A 20,231-nucleotide genomic window follows, 5' to 3' on the forward strand; every position below is an offset into this window, starting at 1 on the left:
GGTGTGAGACTGAGGCTTTTAGAAATGTCACACGCACATGACCGTATTGCTCAAGTCTCCTCGTTTTGGGTTTGAACACGTGCTGTTTTTTTTTTTTTTTTTTATCTCCTTGAGCAAATTTGTCAAGGGTTTATTTACAGCCATACCCTTAATAAAAAGTCATGACTTCCTAATAAGATTTTATCACAAAAGGTGGGGATGGAAATGTTTCATTAATGGTAAATGTATTATGATTGTTTGTCTTGGATAAACTGTTTCAGTATCACTGTAAAAAGTGACTCGATGTTTATTGATATGCAACTTTGAACACTGAAAAATCTCATTTTCAGGTATTATTAGGTGAGTATCTGGAATGCATGTTAAGTGAGTTCTAATTGAGTCTAAGACATAGTATTATATCAGTTTTGTTCTTTTTTTTTTTTTATAATTTGGAATTATTTTATTTTATTTAAGGATCTTAAAACACTGTATATAACCTCTGTACTATACATCTACATATTACATAGTATATCTTTTTACTCCTCATTACAGCTGCACTATTTTTTTTTATCTATATGTATCTTTATGTATCTTGTATTTCACATTCTCTCTCTCTTCTCTCTCTCTCTCTCTCTCTCTCTCTCTCTCTCTCTCTCTCTCTCTATATATATATATATATATATACATACATACATACACATATAGTAGACTTGTTTATTCAGCTTGCACATTTCTTAAATGCCATAATCTTATAACCTTTAACTTCTGCACATTCCTCTTCAATGCCATAGCTTTTCTGTACTTCTTAATAAAGTCCACGCGTCTCTGCACTGTAATAGACTTTATATTTATTCACTGTACATATGCTTACATATATATTACATGCAGTAAATATGCTACATACTTATCTGCACTTCTGGTAGATGCCAAACTGCATTTCATTGCTCTGTGTGCATCTGTCGGTTCTCTCTCTCTCTCTCTCTCTCTCTCTCTCTCTCTCTCTCTCTCTCTCTATCTCTCTCTCTATCTCTCTATCTCTCTATCTATCTATCTATCTATCTTACCAGCAGGAATTGCCACAGCATGCATTTAGAATCATCACAGAAACGACCCCTTAGAGACTGTAATAGTGTTGGAAGGTATCGATGTCTTGACAGGGTTATCACGTGTTGCAAAGGCCTGTGTTTTGCTACTAGGCCTAATATATGCAATTATTCTAAATTACCCAAAAGAACTCTGCTACTAATGGGGGGGGGGGGGGGAATTCGCTTGTGTAGCAATGTTTAACAATTACAGATTCAACAGTGCTACTGTTAAAGAACTGAAAGTATGTAAAAGAAATACATGTACAGTGGAACCTCGGAGCTCGCGGCCTCAGCACTCGCGACCTCGCATGCTCGCGACTTTCATTCCAACCCGCGACTCTCATTCAGATCGGCTCGTGAGCAACCGCGAGCTGCTCAAAACGCTAGTTTTAACGTTTCTAATCAAGGGTTATCTCATTAAAATTGTCTAAAAAATGCTTTAAAACTATTTTTATGTATTATTATACTGTACTTCTCTACTGCATACCTTACTGTACCTGTACCTTATTTTTTTTTATTGTAATTGTAATTGCTGTTAATTTACATAAAGTATTGTTAAAATAGTCTAATAATTAAGTGTTATGGAGTGAAATAGTGTTATTTACTCATTTAAATTGATTACGTATAGTGTTCTTTGGGTTTTTACTGGGTTGGAAGGGGCGTATCAAAAGGTTGCGAAAATTCGGAACTCTGAGGTTCCACTGTACATACCTTACAGTACATGCCTTACTTATGTCCTTCCATATTGTCAGTAATCTGTTTTTCTTGCATTGTTTAGAAGTAAATGTTGAAGAAACTAACAGTAAATATTAAGCTTTTTCAAGCTTGAGGAAATAACATGAAGGGAAATGTAAATGTGTCTAAACTCATCTGTGCCAGAATATATATTTTTTTAAGTGTTTATTTATATTTATATTGTTCATTCATCTGTCATTATTAATATCTATCATATATATTTATATATATATATATCATAGCCTTAACAACCTGTACATATATGAAATTATCGTACACTGCTACAATGCATTTCTGGTTAAATGCTGGAATCGGAAAACCTGGCTTTGGAAACGATTGTTTATATCTGTCCTTGTATGAGTAATATCAGGGAATGTGACTATAAAAAGATAAAATCTTGTGATTAAATCAGCTGCCAGTCATTTACATTTTTCTATGGTAAGATAAATAAACAGTACAGTATATAAGATTACTGTAATATAAACAACTTTGAGTTGTACCACACCCAACAAACATCCTTTATTTTACTACTATGGAAAGCTATCATTCACTCCACCCTCAATCAATATTATACGTGAGCTTGTATTTATTCAAAACCGCAATGACACTGTTCACAACACGTTTGAGCAAATTAAACATAACCAATCAGAATATCAGAATATTGGGGGGGGGGGGGGGGAGTGGTGGCTCCAGCGGTTAAGGTTATCGCTGGGTTACCGATCGGAAGGTCGGGGGTTCAATCCCCGGTATCGCCAAGCTGCCACTCTTGGGCCCTTGAGCAAGGCCCTTAACCCTCTCTGCTCCAGGGGACCCTTACGAGAAAAATAAATCAAGGACCGTGACGTCGAACGACGTGGGGCCGCCTTCTCGTGGGCTCACCACCTGCAGGAGGGACTGTAAGGGACCGGTGCTGAGAGGATTGGGCAGCAGTCGAAGGCGGGGGCCTTGACAGCCCGATCCCTGGACACGGAGAAGTGTCTGGGGAATCTGCTTAGACTGCTGCCCCCGCGACCCGAATTACGGATAAGCGGTAGAAGATGAAATGAAATGAAATGAGAATATCATCACAATACCACAAACCAAATGACACACGGGTTGCCAAAGAAGACGACTGCTGTTAAACAACAATCCATCATGGTTGCAAAGAGTGATTATTTATTTATTTATTATTTTAGCTGCATGGATGGTTTCTAAGAGCAAAGTGACCTCCATAGTTCATAAACAAAATACATTTTTGGAACAACGAGTTATCCAGAGAGAAGGGTTTTGGTAAAAAAAAAGGATAAAGAACCTCCAGAGATGATGTTTGGAGATAGAAGAAGACAACATTAACCACAACACTCTGAAAATCACAGCTTTAATGGCATGTGGAGTGTCCAGACAGAAGATTCTCCTTATTGGATTTAAAAATTGTTTTGTATGCTAAATTTGTACTCAAACCAACCCTGGTACAAACATTCACACCGCAATGAACGTCAAGGAGATCACACCGTTTCTTCATTCTAAAGTTTTATTGAATCTCTTGACCTGTGCTGCTTCAACATGATTGGCTGATTCGATAACTGCGTAAATCTACAGATGTATCTAACATAGTGGATGGCGAGTATATGCTACCTGGCTGAGAAAAAAAAAAATGCACACGCTAATATACCGCCTTTTTTTTGTTTCGATAAGCTTATGCAATGTAACAATAGTTATTTCCGTTCATGTCTTGGGAAGTTCTTGTACTGATGAGCAGAGATTCGGACCGATGCTGAAGTCCTCTCCAGGACATCCCAAAGATTCCCAACAGGGTGAACATCTGGTCTCTGTGGAAATCCATGTGTGTTGCAAATCTGTGTGAAAACGTCTCATATTTCTTGAACCACAATTTAGGAATCCCGGTTTTGTCATCCTGGAACATGCCTGTGGCAGCAGGGAAGAAAAAAAAAAATCCACTGATTGAAAAACCTGGTCATTCGGTATATTCAGGTAGTCAGCTGACCCTGTTTTTTTTGCCCACATAACGTTGCTGAACGAAGTGACCCCAGATCATTACACTGCCCCCACAGTATGTATGGTAAGCACTAAGCATGAGCATGATGAGTGCATCATTTCCTCCTCTTCTGTTCTGATCCTGGTGGATCCACTCAGGAAAAGAGTAAATCTGAACCCATCAGGCCTCAGAGTCCAATCGTTATTCTCGCTAGCAAATCGAAGCCTTTTCTCAGATCAGCTCTTACTTTCACTATTAAACACAGCCGTGAGTTCTGCTGTTGTGTTTTTTTTTTGTGCAGTTTGATTTCACCAAATGTTTAAGTTATCGCCGATCACAAAATATTTTTTTTCTCTGACTGTATTTCTTTCTTGAAGATGATGGATCACCACTGGATCACTGGAAGGACAGATCTTAACCTAAATTTAAAACAATCTCTTTAGTTCTTTGTTTGACTTTATGAAAGAGAGTAAGATTTTATCCATGATTTTAGGATATGTCTTCACACATAGTTGTTTAACAAATGAGAATCTACTCATTGCATCAGTAAGGGATAAATCACTTGTGGCAGTTGAAACATATTAGTAGCTGCAGTAATTATCCAATAACGATTATCCATTACACGATAATTAGTATAATATCAGATAATAGTTCATATCCAATAGGCTCTTGTCTGTTTGATTAGTCAAATCCATGTGGTGACTTTATTGGACCTTGCAATGTAAATACTGTATATAAACCCGCAAATAAGTATCTACACCCAATATTTACTTCATAATATTCCTAACAAGGTTAAAAATTGTGTACAGTTGAAGTCTAAAACACACTGAGCTTTATTAGCATATCCTCCTATGGTGGCCATCAGAATTATTTGCATTTGCAACTGAAGCAACATTCTTAACTTTCCATTTTCGCCATGACAGACTAGGGTTCGGTGTAGTTCTTATTTTAGATAGAGTAAAGCTTCAGCTGTTCCTCCATGTCTTTCTCAGTCACCTCCCCAAACGTGTCCTGGTTTTCTTTGAGCAGTTTGAGGATGGCGGAGAGTTGCTCCCGCTGGACTCTGAAAGGCACACAGTGGAGAAACGTGTGAGAAAATGTGAGGCGGAGGTGAAACTAGCAAGTGTGGCGTTTTCTGCTGACACTGTTTACACTCTCACCTGTGCAAACGGCGGGCCATTAACAGTAGAATCTGACGTACAAAAGGGGTTTGTTTTCATGGCCTTTTTTTTTTTTGCACATTCAGTACATGGCTATCATGTGGGCTGAATGAATAGGGACATGGGGTGTGTGTTGGTAGGGTTATGAAATATTGCAGTTCAGATAGAACAATTGGAATAGAATGAAAGAATTCTCTGATCAGTCATAACAAACAAACATTGATTCTCTGCCTACAATGGCACCTGTGAAGAGGTGGCAAGAAAGTGAAATCAGTTCTCGAAAGATTGACATGTTGGAAGCAGGTAATATGGGAGAGAGAAAAAGAAAGAAAGATTCACCTTTGTTCTTCCTCCAGTTCTTCTTTACTCATCATCTTCTCCAGCTGGCTTGTCCGCAACATACCAGGCATGTACCTTAGGGCTTGATCCTCATCACCCATCCTGTTTACTGTAAGACAACACACACACACAATTTCTGTTAAGCTGGAAGGTGTGTGTTGAACAAACACTAGTTGTAGTCACCCTATTTACATGTATTGGGGTGTAACGGTACACAAAATTCATGGTTCAGTACGTATCTCTGTCACGGTTCAGTTTAAATTTGGTTGAAGAAATGCAAAACATGCCTGTGCCAAAAGGAAAAAAAAAAAAAATATATATATATATATATAGGCTGTCGAAATTAATGCGTTAACACTTTAATATAAATTTATTTAAACGGCACTCATTTTTAATAACTATTTCTGTTTGACAATTTTTATAAAATGTAGAAATAAATAAACATATACGAGGCGAAATTCAAACCTTCAACGCATCACGCTTATTCACAACGTCCTTTCTTTACTCGGATATAAAAATAAACTCCACAGAAATAAATTCATTTTTAATCGCTAAATGTTTGATTTACTGACGCGCCGAGGCTCAAATCAGCACCAAAATCCGGCATTAAAAACGTCCGTGTTGAAACACAGAAGAAGTTCCGTTTGGTGTCCTGATGATTTACGTGATCAACAACACCATAATTGTAAATTGGAAGTATTTTGGAAGATTCACTTCTCCCCAAATTGCTGACACAATTGCTATAGAATTACATTTTCCCTTCATTTGAATTAGAACCAAAACCTGTTCCAGCATGACAAAACCCCTGTACACAAAGCCAGCTCCATGAAGATCATGAATAGCCTGCTACACGGCTCTGACCTCAACCCCTTTAAAAACCTTTGGGATGAATTGTAATACTGATGAATAGATCATGTGTAAGATATGAAGCCTGAAAAACAGCCAGGAAGAAAAAAACAAATCATTCAGGAAACAATACAGAATTTTCGTCCTTAGCGGTTTTGAATATTTATTTATTTCATTACCACACATCACAGGCTGTTACAAACAAAAATATTAAATATGCAGGCATGGCTTGAAGGAAAACACGTCCCACGTGTCAGTATTTTAAATAGATGCCCATGTCTATTTCAGGTTTAAATCCAACCTTCATCTATTTCTTGGTATTTTTGCGGTAACTTAGTTACCGGAGTCCCAGAATATTTTTTTAGAATAAAATTCTTTCTAACTGCTATTTACTTCTTGCAGATGCTTTCTTTTCTCCGGGAAGCAAATTCTCCTATGACGATTAATGATGATTAATGTCATCGAACGATCAAATCTTTCACGTTCGTACAAATCATATTGAGGAATTGCTAAAGAAAATAAATAAATTGTATATAAATTGAATATTTGTACATTTTATAAACATTATTTATATAAAAGATTTGGCAGTATCGCTCACTACTGTCGTGTTATGTATAATAAAAACAAAATGATTTTTCTTAGAAATAAATTCCCTAAGAATTTTTTTCAAAAACCTTTTTACAAACGTCTGTAATCAGCACGAAAAAAAATTGTCTGTTCCAATTGCACTGATGTTTGTGCAAGTTGTATTTGCTTTTTGGGTTTTCTTTTGTTTCTTTTTATAACAACTTGAAGCAACACGCCCTGTATGATGCGCTTAACCAGACACGGTCGTCTACAGCTTGTTAAATTAAAACTCGCGGTCCAATATGTCAGCAGGAGTTCACTAGTCTGATCTAGACCTTGTGTTGACTTTGTTCACAAAGCTAAACATATTATTTACTATACCAATTTTTATATTATGGCCATAATTTCACACAGAGGACAACGTTTTCCTGAATAATGTAAGACACGAGCACTTGCAAGTACGATCTGAGGACCAGAGGACAAATTGGGGACCATTTACCGTATTTTCCGGACTATAAGTCGCTACTTTTTTCCCACACTTTGAACCCCACGGCTTAAACAACGAAGCGGCTAATTTATGGATATTTCCTGGGTTTTTCCCGGTTTCACAAACTTCAAGCTAAAAAAACTGAGACCCATAACATTAGACCAATGAAATTGCCGAACAGGTTCAGGTGAACCAATGAAATTCTTTATATTGAATCAGATGCGCTCCCACTGAATTGGGCCGCACCACATCATAAATATGTATGATGTTCCTCTGACGTTTGACCTGCCGCTCACTCGGACTGTCTACAGGAAATGCGAATCATTCGTCACGCTGAAAACAACCGAGCATGAAAAAACGCACTTCACCTGTGTTCTGAGCTGCACGGCATCGGGAGAAAAACTTCACCGATGATGATTTTTAAATGCACGACGATGCCAAATGAAAAACCCTCGAGAAAATAGTTGTGAAAGAAAGCAGGAAGACAGTGAACAATGACTTTCTTGGTAGACTACTGTTTAGATACAAGCCGTGTAACAAACACTGTCTTTCATTAAAGCCTGTGTAAAGTTCATTAGTTTCAGTGTAGACACCTGCGGCTTATAAACAGGTGCGGCGTGTTTATGTTCAAAATAAAAATCTTTGTTAAATTCAGTGACAGACTTATATTTGCTTATATTTATTTCAAAACAGGCTTATATTTGGGTGCGCTTAATAGTCCGGAATTTACGGTATTTATTTTAGAAGATAGAAATCATAATAGCGTTACTTTGCAACAGATGGCAATCAGCCATTATAGCTCTTTAAACACATTTTACTGCACAGAACACAGTGACATTCTTGTTAATCTGCATTTATGTATAAACAGATGCCAACTGTAGCTGTCCGGAATTTAGGGTATTTATTTTGGAAGATAGAAATCATAATAGCGTTACTTTGCAACAGATGGCAATCAGCCATTATAGCTCTTTAAACACATTTTACTGCACAGGACACGGTGACATTAATCTGCATTTATGTATAAACAGATGCCAACTGTAGCTGTTCCTTTGGGCGTCTTTTACACCATTGTCGCTGTATATATTTACACTACATTTTTATTTGTAGAGCGCTTTACCAATGGACATCAGCTGAAAGCATTTATAAATTGGTTATAAAGTTGTATAAAGAATGTCCCTAATGAGTAAGCCAGTGGTGACTGTGGGAAAACTCCCTGAGATGGCATGAGGAAGAAACTCTGAGAGGATCCAGACTCAAAAAGAGAACCCGTCCAATGAATGTTCATTTATCCGCTTTGATTAACATCCCATTACACATCGAGTTGAGCGTAAGACTTCCACCAAACTGCCACTTCTGGACCCTTGAGCAAGGCCCTTAACCCTCAATTTCTGAGCAGAGATAACTGCAAGTCACACTGTTTTTTTTTGTTCGTTTTTTTACATTTAGGACATTTGGCACAAGCTCTAATCCAGAGAGACTTCTTGTTATCTCAGTTATACAGCTGAACAATAGAGGATTAAGGGACCCAGCAGTGGCAAGGATTTGAACCCATGACCTTCCAATCCAAAGCAAATACATTTCAAAATTGCATTCTTATTCAATTAGTAAAAAAAATAAAAAATAAAAAAAAATAAAAAAAAATGATAAAATACTGTCAATACTGCTATAATTACTCTGTATTTGATTTCCATTTTTTATAACTCTATAATATATTTTTACTGCACATTATTTTCTACCTTATTCCTTGTTTCTATTTATAAACTTCAAATTTTTCCGTTATTAAAATAAAAATGCATTTCACTGCATGGTTTAATGTTTACGGTCATTTGGGACGTGTATATCTTCCAAACTGAGGCCGAAGCGATTCGCATCTCGATGCGTAGCCAATGATACGATACATTAAAAGATACATATGTGATTACCGATGTGATGCGATACACCCCAATAGGATGCAGTTCGATCCGATTCCGTTTCGATTTAACACAATGCGATTCCATGCAATAAGATGCAATGGTAAAAATAGGTACCGGGTCGCACAGAAAGAATACATAACTTACATTATTTTCGTTTTATTTATTATCTGATTCTGAGCAATGTTTTATTTTGGAAAATTACCGGATTCTCTCCGCTACATCTGTCTATGACTCACTCTTGATGCATGTCAAAATGCCTCCCTCGGTCACATGTCTTACCTACATCTCCTACCTTTAAATTTCAATGGGCATATAGGTGAAGGTAACAGAGGTGATGAGGAGTTGATGGGTAGGTATGGTTTTAAGGAGAGGAATGTGGAAAGGCAGATGGTGGTAGCTTTTGCTAAAAGGATGGAAATGGCAGTGGTGAATACGTATTTAAAGAAGAAGGATCATAGGGTGACGTATAAGAGTGGAGAAAGGGTGCACACAGGTGGACTACGTTCTATGTAGGAGATGCAACCTGAAGGAGATTGGAGACTGTAAGGTGTTGGCAGGTGACAGTGTAGCTAGACAGCATCGGATGGTGGTCTGTAGGATGGTTTTGGAGGTGAAGAGGAGGAGAGTGAGGACTGAAAGAAGAATAAGATTGTGGAAACTGAAAGAGAAAGACTGTGATGTGATGTGTGTGAAGTGGCGAAAGCCAAGGAAAATATATATGAAGAGATGTATGAGAGGTTGGACACTAAGGAAGGAGAAAAGGATTTATTATTATTGGCCAGGCAGAGGGACCTGTGGATGTGCTGCAAGTTAAAGCAATAAAGGATGGAGATGGAAATGTGTTGACTAGTGAGGAGTGTGTGTTAAGAAGATGGAGGGAGTATTTTGAGCAGCTGACGAACAAGGAAAATGAGAGAGAGAAGGTTGGATGGTGTGGAGATGGTAAAGCAGGAAGTGGATAGGATCAGTAAGGAGGAAGTGAGAGCAGCGATTAAGAGAATGAAGAGTGGAAAGTCGGCTGGACCAGATGACATACCAGTAGAGGCATGGAGATGTTTAGAAGAGATGGCCTTGGAGTTTTTAACAAGATTGTTTAACAGGATTTTGGAAGGGGAGAAGATGCCTGAGGAATAGAGAAGGAGTGTGCTGGTACTGATCTTTAAGAATAAGGGAGATGTGCAGACGTGCAGTACAGTGGAATAAAGTTGATCAGTCACACCATGAAGTTATGGGAAAGAGAAGTGGAAGCCAAGCTGAGAGAAGAGGTGACCATCTGTGAGCAGCAGTGTGGTTTCATGCTGAGGAAGAGCACCACAGATGCATTATTTGCTTTGAGAATGTTGATGGAGATGTATAGAGAAGGTCAGAAGGAGTTGCATTGTGTGTGTGTGTGTGGATTTAGAGAAAGCGTATGACAGGGTGGAGAGAGGAGTTGTGGTATTGTATGAGGAAGTCAGGAGTGTCAGAGAAGTATGTAAAGGTGGTGCAGGACATGTATGAGGACAGTGTGACAGCAGTGAAGTGTGCAGTACAAATGACAGACTGGTTTAAGATGGAGGTTGGACTGCATCAAGGATCCGGTCTGAGCCCTTTCCTGTTTGTAGTGGTGATGGACAGGTTGAAGGACGAGGTCAGACAGGAGTCTCCATGGACTATGATGTTTGCGGATGATATTGTGATTTGTGGTGAGAGTAGGGAGCAGGTTGAGAAGAGCCTGGAGAGGTGGAGGTATCTGCTGAAGAGAAGGGGAAGGACAGTCAGTAGGAGTCAGACAGAGTACATGTGTGTGAATGAGAGGGAGGGCAGTGGAGTGGTGCTGTTGCAGGGAGAAGAGGTGGAGAAGATGGAAGAAGTTTAGGTACCTGGGCTCCACAGTACAATAAAGAGAGAGGGTTAGAAAAGTGAAGAAAAGAGTGCAGGCAGGGTGGAGTGGGTGGAGAAGAGTGATAGCAGGAATGATTTGTGATAGAAGAGTATCTGCAAGAGTGAAAGGGAAAGTTTATAGGGACTGTGGTGAGACCTGAGATGTTGTATGGTTTAGAGACAGTGGCATTGAGTTAAAGACTGGAGGTGGAGCTGGAGGTAGCAGAGCTTAAGATGTTGAGGTTTTCGTTGGACGTGGACAAAGTGGACAGGTTGAGAAATTAGTTTATTAGAGGGACAGTGCATGTAGGTCGTTTTGGAGATTGAGATGCTTTGGACATGTGCAGAGGAGGGACATGGGTGATATCAGTAGGAGAATGCTGAGGATGGAGCCACCAGAAAGGAGGAAAAGAGGAAGGCCAAGGAGGCGGTTTATGTGGTGAGGGAAGACATGCAGGTAGTTGGTTTGAAAGAGGTAGATGTAGAGGACAGGGGTATAGAGACGGATGATCCACTGTGGCGCCCCCTAATGTGAGAAGCCGAAAGAAGAAGAATCTATTTAAAGCCCGTTTCTGCCACATAAACAAAAAAGTATGCACAATTCCGACTTTTTGACTTTTTTTCTCTCGGAATTGCGAGGAAAATAATAGAAAATTTGGCAGTATCGCTCACTACTGTCGTGTTATGTATAATAAAAACAAAACGATTTTTCTTAGAAATAAATTCCCTAAGAATTTTTTTCAAAAACGTTTTTACAAACGTCTTTGTAATCAGCACGTCTACATAGTAGATCAGCTCGTCTACAGCTTGTTAAATTAAAACTCGCGGTCCAATATGTCAGCAGGAGTTCACTAGTCTGATCTAGACCTTGCGTTGACTTTGTTCACAAAGCTAAACATATTATTTACTATACCAATTTTTATATTATGGCCATAATTTTACACAGAGGACAACGTTTTCCTGAATAATGTAAGACACGAGCACTTGCAAGTACGATCTGAGGACCAGAGGACAAATTACCGTATTTTCCGGACTATAAGTCGCTACTTTTTTCCCACGTTTTGAACCCCACGGCTAAAACAACGAAGCAGCTAATTTATGGATTTTCCTGTTTTCACAAACTTCAAGCTAAAAAAACTGAACCCCAATAATAGTAGACCAATGAAATTGCCGAACGGGTTCAGGTGAACCAATGAAACCCTTTTATATTAAATCAGATGCGCTTTCACTGAATCGGGCCGCACCACATCATAAATATGGATGATGTTCCTCTGAAGTTTGACCTGCCGCTCACTCGGACTGTCTACAGGAAATGCGAATCATTCGTCACGCCGAAAACAACCGGGCATGAAAACGCACTTCACCTGTGTTCTGAGCTGCACGGCATCGGGAGAAAAGCTTCACCGATGGTAATTTTTAAATGCACGACGATGCCAAAAGATAAACTCTCGAGAGAAATAGTTGTGAAAGGAAGGAGGAAGACAGTGAATGATGACTTTCTTGGTAGGCTACTGTTTAGATACAAGCCGCGTAACAGACACGGTCTTTCATTAAAGCCTGTGTAAAATGTATTAGTTTCAGTGTAGACATGCGGCTTATAGACAGGTGCGGCTTATTTATGTTCAAAATAAACATCCTTGTAAAATTCGGTGGGTGCTGCTTATATTTGGGTGCGTTTAATAGTCCGGAAATTACAGTAATTATTTTAGAAGATAGAAATCATAAAAGCGTTACTTTGCAACAGATGGCAATCAGCCATTATAGCTCTTTAAACACATTTTACTGCACAGGACACTGTGACATTCTTGTTAATCTGCATTTACAGTGAGGAAAATAAGTATTTGAACACCCTGCTATTTTGCAAGTAAAATTGTACACCTCCACAAGGCTGGAAAGGGCTACGGGGAAAGTAAGAAGCATACTTCTGTAAGAAGCATATCAAGGTTCTGGCATGGCCTAGCCAGTCTCCAGACCTAAACCCAATAGAGAATCTTTGGAGGGAGCTCAAACTCCGTGTTTCTCAGTGACAGGCAAGAAACCTGACTGATCTAGAGAAGATCTGTGTGGAGCAGTGGGCCATAATCCCTCCTGCAGTGTGTGCAAACCTGGTGAAAAACTACAGGAAACATTTGACCTCTGTAATTGCAAACAAATGCTACTGTACCAAATATTAAACATTGACTTTCTCAGGTGTTCAAATACTTATTTGCAGCTGTATCATACAAATAAATAGTTAAAAATCATACATTGTGATTTCTGGATCTTTTTTTTTAGATTATGTCTCTCACAGTGGACGTGCACCTACGATGACAATTTCAGACCCCTCCATGATTTCTAAGTGGGAGAACTTGCAAAAAAACAAGGTGTTTATATATATATATATATAAAAAATTTTTATATATATATATATATATATATATATATATATATATATATATATATATATATATATATATATATATATAAAACTCTATATACATTTCTACTGCACATTCCATTGAATATTATTAAATATAATATAATGTTATGCAATGTAATATGGTACAGATAGTTTACTTTTATTTCTTCGGTTCAGACAGACAGCAAATCATCAATCTTCTTAAGTGCTTTCATGACCCCTTTCACAAACAGGTCTTTGTAGTGCAAAAAATGTATTCAATAAAACCAGATTTTTTCAAATGTTCCAGTTCAGGGAAGTTGCACCTCTACCTCTGCCATGTAAATCTGTATTGTATGGACTCTCTGTACACGCCTTGGTCCATATAATATATATAAAATATCAAATATTGGTCACAAATTATTGGTCACTTTCTAAATAATAAAAGTACAGCACCTCTTCTAATAATTATATATAAATAAATTGGTTTTACTGATGCAAATATGTTAAAAACAATGCACCGCGATAAAAATGCCAACTTGTTTCCCATGCACACCTTTTTAAATTGATGCAACACATCGATTCGATGTGAATCGATGAATCTTAACATCCCTAATGGGTATGTCTGTGACAAAAAAAACATTTAATATATACAAATAAAAGCATGCTGTACATAAAGGAAACTCAAACCCAAAAACTTAAACACTTATCAAAAAAGCAGGAAAAAAAAAGTTGTTGGAGAGGAAAATATTTCTTCAAAAGTATTTATATTTCTTTTTTTTTTATTTATGTGTAATAATACTTCACCGTCAGTAATAATGATCCGTGGGGAAACACAGTTTCTATAGATAACTTAAGCAATTGATTCGCCATGATGCATTTTTGGATTCAAATTACTCTAGGAATCATTTCAGCACTAAAGCACACAAGATAATGTGATTATAAAAATGTATTCAAGTGAACACTGGTTATATGGTTATAATAACTAAAATGTATAACAGTTTCCTTCATGATTCCAGCATCAGTTTTTTTTTTTTTGTAGAAATCCATCCAGGTGAGACAAAACAATTGGTTTGGAGAAAAAACACACATAGATCCCTTTACTCAGGAATTACGTTATTTACATGGGAAATATTTACAGCCTAAATATTCAACATGCAATGTTTACGTCAAATTGTCAGGGTTTGTAGGGTTTTCTAATTGTTCCTGATGTGGATTTGTCAGACATCATAGGTGTGTTAAAATACTCAAACTGCTCACACATCAGCAGCGGTGGACAGTAACGTCATTTGTTTCTGTACTTAAGTGGCTTATGTGTACTTTACTGAAGTATTTCCATTTGGGGAGACTTTTACTTTAAATTCGCTACATTTTAAAAAGTCAGATATCTTACGTTTTACTCAACTAGATTTTGCTAAATCATCCGTTCCTTTTTATTTATAAACGAATTAAAACGTAACTGGTCAAACAAGCAGCAAGCGACCAATCAAAGTGTCGAACATACAATTCATCATCAGTTTAATTCCAAGCAGAACATTTTGAGAGGAATAAATAATGAAAGAAACTCCAGACTCGAACTCGCCACAACACCTGTGGCCTCATTTTTGCGATTTTTTTTTTAAGAAGTTCAAAAGAAGGTTTTGGGCTCATGATAATTGTAATAGAAATCAATCAGTGTTTGACTCATTAATTTTATTCTATTAATAGATCAATGTGCTGAGAGTCACATTAGAGTCTTTTCACATCAACTGAGTCTTGTTACTCAAGTGAAAGTTTAAAAGGAGCACTTTTACTGGAGTCGTATTTTTCCTACTGTATCTCTACTTTAACACTTCATCCACTTCACTTCGGGTTCTCAAGCTGAAGAATCCATACCATCCCATCTCCATAACTACAGAGAACTACGCTTCTGGTGTTACACTTGTGTCAGGAAACCAAACGACGACTATCGATTAGAGAATTATCTCAGATAAAAAAAGAAATGACTGAAACTTCATTATAACAAAAACAAAAGAAACCCGAGTTGGGAATTCTAGAGAAGAAAAGGCCAATCAAGTAGCTCACTGGTTAAGGCTCTGGATTACTAATCAGTAGGTCAGGTGTTGAAGTCCTATTATCACCAAGCTGCCACTCTTGGGGACCTTGAGCAAGGCCCCTAAACCTCTGTGGTCCAATCCTGTCCAATTACAATCTTTATCCTTTGGGATACACAATGTTCTTGTCCGGGGTAAATATGTAGTGTGTGGCAATTAAAACTTGGACTGTAAAACTACAGTTTGTAGACACAAGACCATAAGATTGGTGTGTGGTTTTTAAAACATCCCGTTCCACAATTACCCCTGACACCACGTGCTGTTTAAACGTGTATTTTAATTAATATTATTATTTATTTTAGGATGGAACTGTTTTTTTATTTGGAGTGTTACTTTTTTGTTTCAGTTTAATAAATTTTTCCCTCAATATTTATTAATATAATTAACATATTCATGATTCAGTACTCTTTGTGTTATTATTTTTTTATTTATTTCAGTATCCATTTTAAAAAAACGGCTGATTAATTGGTTATCGGCAAGTACGATAGCTATCTGTGAACTCCACTAACCTCTAATGGTATCTGCACTGGACTGGAAAGGAAAACACCCCAGATGGCGAGGAAGAATACCCAGTAAGTTACAGAGGCCGGTGCCTGTAACACCAATAACATCTCTATGCATCAGTGCACAAGGAATGAATCTGGAGGGGGTTTGTTTTGTATTCGAGCCAAATCCTTGAAACAAGTGAATAGTTTTTTTCTTTTCTTTAGAAAAAGCTGTAAGACTTTCAAACAGGTCCTCAATTTAACCGTTCACACACCTAATCATTGTAAGTCTTGCTGCATTTTTCTAGGCGTGTGCTGTATTAGCATGACAGTGAAAGTTCTTTACTTGCTAAGTGTTGCACAACGACCAGTGTGTGGAATGTGTAAATGGAGCTGCAGCACCATCTACTTTCAATACCTCGCTGTTGTTAGTCCCACATACATATACATATACATATATATATATATATATATATATATATATATATATATATATATATATATATATATATATATATATATATATATATACACTGTTCATTTATTTATAGGATCAGGTTTGAAAAGCAGCAGTCAGGTTTCAGAGTAACAACCAATAAGAAAAGTGCTTTTAATCAGCAGGGGGGGGATGAGAAAGTGAGATGGGTGGCAAAGGTGAGAAATGCAGATGTCTCTCAGGTGTGAAAATGTTCGCAGGAAGAAAACCGTGAGGGATTACTCACCATAGCAACCGACTTTACGTGAAGTTTCACTTCTTCACATCCACTATATCGGTCTACATATTAAAATCAGTATATCCTAAACATCTTCGGAAGATGCTTTTCATATCGCATCAGTCGTAATAAGTGGTCACTGAAGTCTTCCTGTCAGCCTGACTCAGTCTGGCTATCCTCCTTTGACCTCCGAACTGCTGCTCACGTTGTCGATTTGTTTTTTTTTGTTTTTCTACACTGCTGTGTAACCTTGAGACCATCACGTGCGAAAATCCTAAAGGATCAACATACGTGAACCACTCCGCCGTTAACGATCGTGCCGTAATCAGGCTCAGATTTCACCTGCGTTCTTTATTAGAATTTAATCGAATGGGAAAAAAAAAAAAGAACTACAAATACACTCACCCTGATGTCACTAATACACTAAGCCATTTTAATCAAACACAGGTGATATCTTAGTGGTTAAGGCATTGAAGTTTATCTCCAATGGTCACGAGTTTAAATCCCAGATTTGAGATAACAAAAAGTGTACTTTTACCGTATTTTCAATAAACGTAAACACTTTTTAATTGAGCTAGAATGATGAACCATTAGCAGTATGAAATCTTTTTTTCGTAGTCTTATGGATAAACATTAAAGTCACAAATTTAACACAGGCAACAGAATGTGTTACGAATAACTACAGAAACACAAGAATGAATAAACTGCCATTAACCACAACACAGGAACTATGGGGATCCATCCATCCATCCATCCATTTTCTCCCGCTTATCCGTATTCCGGGTCGCGGGGGCAGCAGTCTAAGCAGGCCCCCGCCTTCGACTGCTGCCCAATCCTCACAGCACCGTCCCTTACGGTCCCTCCTGCAGGTGGTGAGCCCACGGGAAGGCGGCCCCACGTCACGGACCTTGATAGTTCCCTCGTAAGGGACCCCTGGAGCATAGAGGGTTAAGGGCCTTGCTCAAGGGCCCAAGAGTGGCAGCTTAGCGATACCGGGGCTCGAACCCCCGACCTTCCGATCGGCAACCCAGCGCCTTAACCGCTGGAGCCACCACTCCCCGAACTATGGGGATGTTTTTATTAATTTATTTTAACTTTTTTTAACCTTGTTAATGATCTTTTGTTTTTTTTTACATTACAAATCATTACTTTGTAACACACCGTAACATTTATTGTTGAATAATTGTTTTTATTTTTTATGTTTTTAAGCTACTTATATATATATATATAAAACTAATAATAATAACTGATGTAAAGCCTCAGGAATTGACAGTCAAAAGTAAAAAAAATTCTAAGCCGAAAGTCAAACATGACGCAAGTCAGAACTACGTAAAATGGAGGTGTGTATGTGTATTCATTACATGTACATGTAAATTAAAGTGTTTTTCTGAATTAAAGTGTATTGTAGCTGTTCAGCAAATTATATTGACAAATACCATTTTTTTCTCATAGACACCTGGTACATTTTATTTTTTATTGGTTGGACGTCGAGGGGATGTTTTTATATGCTACATTCGTATACATTGAGGAACCATTTTCGAGTGATGCCTTACAGCATCTTAAAATTCAGAATTTCTTTTTGTTTTTATTTTATCGATTGTATGATTGTGAGCGATGCCTTGTAGAACTTTAAAATTCAGAATTTCTACAAAACCAAAATGCATAAAAATCACTTTTCGGGTCCCTCACGATCCTATCTTCCAGAAACTGATTACCCCAAGGTTCAGGTCTCATGCATATTTAATTCACCTCTAGACTTTGAGACATATTTACCTTCAGAATAATATAAAGACTCGTCCATCTTTGACTCGGTTTGATTGCATTCCGCCTCAACCATCTCTCTTGCACATGGTTCATCCTGCAGGTCTTCATTTGTCTGTGCTGCACGATCGGATTCGTCTCGGGAGATTCCATGTCCTGTGGGTGCTTTCTAACACACATCATGTGTTCATAGATCAAAAACATGGAAACCTTGTATTAAGGCTACTAGTGGCATAAACATTTGAGTAAATGTACTTCGTTACTGTACGCAAAGTCATTGTTTGGCTACTTTTAATGAGTTTTAATGAGTATCGAAAATCAACTACATACCTACAGTAGATGCTTATTTTAATCCACTACATGTTAATGGACAAAGAATGTTACCAATATCATTTATGTAATCGCTGTGAACAACTTTTTAATACCGCTGGCCTCAAAACTTCGAGAAGAAAAATTTGTTGAAAAATAAACCATCAAATCACAGCTCTAAATATTTATTATTACTTTATCTAAAATGATGGATTTTAATTATATTTGTCTATTGAATACTAATTGTTCTTCTACTTTGTGACGAATTGAATTGAATTGAACTAAAGACTCGTTTTTGAAGATCGCTTTTATTTTCCGTATCTTTTTGGTTAACCGACTTGTTTGATCTTCGTTTCCTTCTGGCGCGTTGAAGACCTCGTTGTGTTGAAGGTTAATGTTCAGGGTGTACAATTTGATTTGTATTTTAGGAAATAAAACCCTTACAAATCAACAGCTTTTTTACTAAAATCGTGTCTTGGTGTTGTGGAATAGTGCATCTTTTTTGGCCCTACGTTCAATAGGAGTAAAATACCCAGGCATTGCATTGCACGTTTTAAACATCATCTTGATGGACATTATAGGTTAAGAAATGGACATCCAAGAGGATCCTTTTTTGGAGATTATAGGAAGCAGAAATGTAAATACCTTCAATATCAATACAGATGGGTGAAGTTAATCTGAAAGTGCACAAGCTCGTATGCAAATGATTAATAATAATAATAATAATAATAAAAACCTTATAAATGAAGATACTTTGCCTTGGCATGGACAAACAATTATTCAATGTCTAAATCAGAATTTCTGTCTCCTTGTGTGCCATTTTACAGGTTAGAGTAGATAAACAGGTCCCAGAATAAAGGAAGTGGGTTTTGTTATTAACCAGGGTGGGACCTTATCTTTATAAGATGCTTGTAAAAAAAAAAAAAAAAAAAAAAACCCTACAGAGTGCATGCATCAGGAGAACACTTTTCCAACATTCATTCTCAAACCTTAAGCATGCAAACAGGACTACTTTGGATGCACAGGCACTTTATAAACACTTGCTGAAGTCACCTTACCTTGGAGATGGTGGTGGTGGTCTCCTGTTTCTCTTTGCAAGCTGGAAACGCCTCTCCTGATCTTGTTTTTCCCCACCCTGATTGATTTCCTTTAAATAAAACAGCTGTGAGAAACCCAGCAATGATGGTGGAAAAAACAGAAAGCAGGATGACCCACATGTCCATGGAGGCGTCCATTAAATCCACCAGGAAACTTCTACAGCTGGAGAGAAGCCTGGGGTTGTATAAGGCTTTGTTTTTGTCTTTTTAGATCAGTGATCTATGGATGGCCACGAATTGCAAATATGGCATTTGAAAGTCTATATGTTTGTCCTTGTAAAGAAGAAAACGATGAACCCCCTGATGGTGATATACAGAGGTTTTTCGCTCGATTACCTTCTTGCAAATGTAAACTACAGCTTCGGGATGTAATCCTAAATCCTACCAGGCGCTTGTGTGCTTCAATAATGCGCGGCGCTTGCGCAGGATGTGCGCCTTACTGCGCAG

The 20,231-nt window shown here is 37.7% G+C and overlaps 1 protein-coding gene across 1 annotated transcript; it reads right to left on the bottom strand.

The window, feature by feature from the left end:
- Positions 1–3,142: 3,142 nt before the first annotated feature.
- On the bottom strand, positions 3,143–20,205 carry mxra7 (matrix-remodelling associated 7). The gene is made up of 4 exons (XM_083556663.1): positions 19,746–20,205; positions 18,391–18,547; positions 5,274–5,382; positions 3,143–4,837 (listed from the first exon to the last, which is right to left on the bottom strand). Exons 1-4 carry the CDS (start codon positions 19,920–19,922, stop codon positions 4,723–4,725), a joined length of 558 nt encoding a protein of 185 aa, XP_083412789.1. The 5' UTR covers positions 19,923–20,205; the 3' UTR covers positions 3,143–4,722.
- Between the last annotated feature and the right edge of the window lie 26 nt (positions 20,206–20,231).

Source organism: Silurus aristotelis, assembly GCF_946808225.1.
Source record: "Silurus aristotelis genome assembly, chromosome: 12".
Taxonomy (NCBI): Eukaryota; Metazoa; Chordata; class Actinopteri; order Siluriformes; family Siluridae; genus Silurus; species Silurus aristotelis.

Bases quoted from the DNA above. Each gene is read 5' to 3' on its own strand.
- mxra7 (XM_083556663.1), bottom strand. From the start codon at position 19,922: ATGGACGCCTCCATGGACATGTGGGTCATCCTGCTTTCTGTTTTTTCC. The intron at 18,548-19,745 runs GTAAGGTGACTT...GATGTGTGTTAG, and splicing joins CCACCACCACCATCTCCAAG to AAAGCACCCACAGGACATGG. The intron at 5,383-18,390 runs GTAAATATGTCT...GTTGTCTTACAG, and splicing joins GTCTTTATATTATTCTGAAG to TAAACAGGATGGGTGATGAG.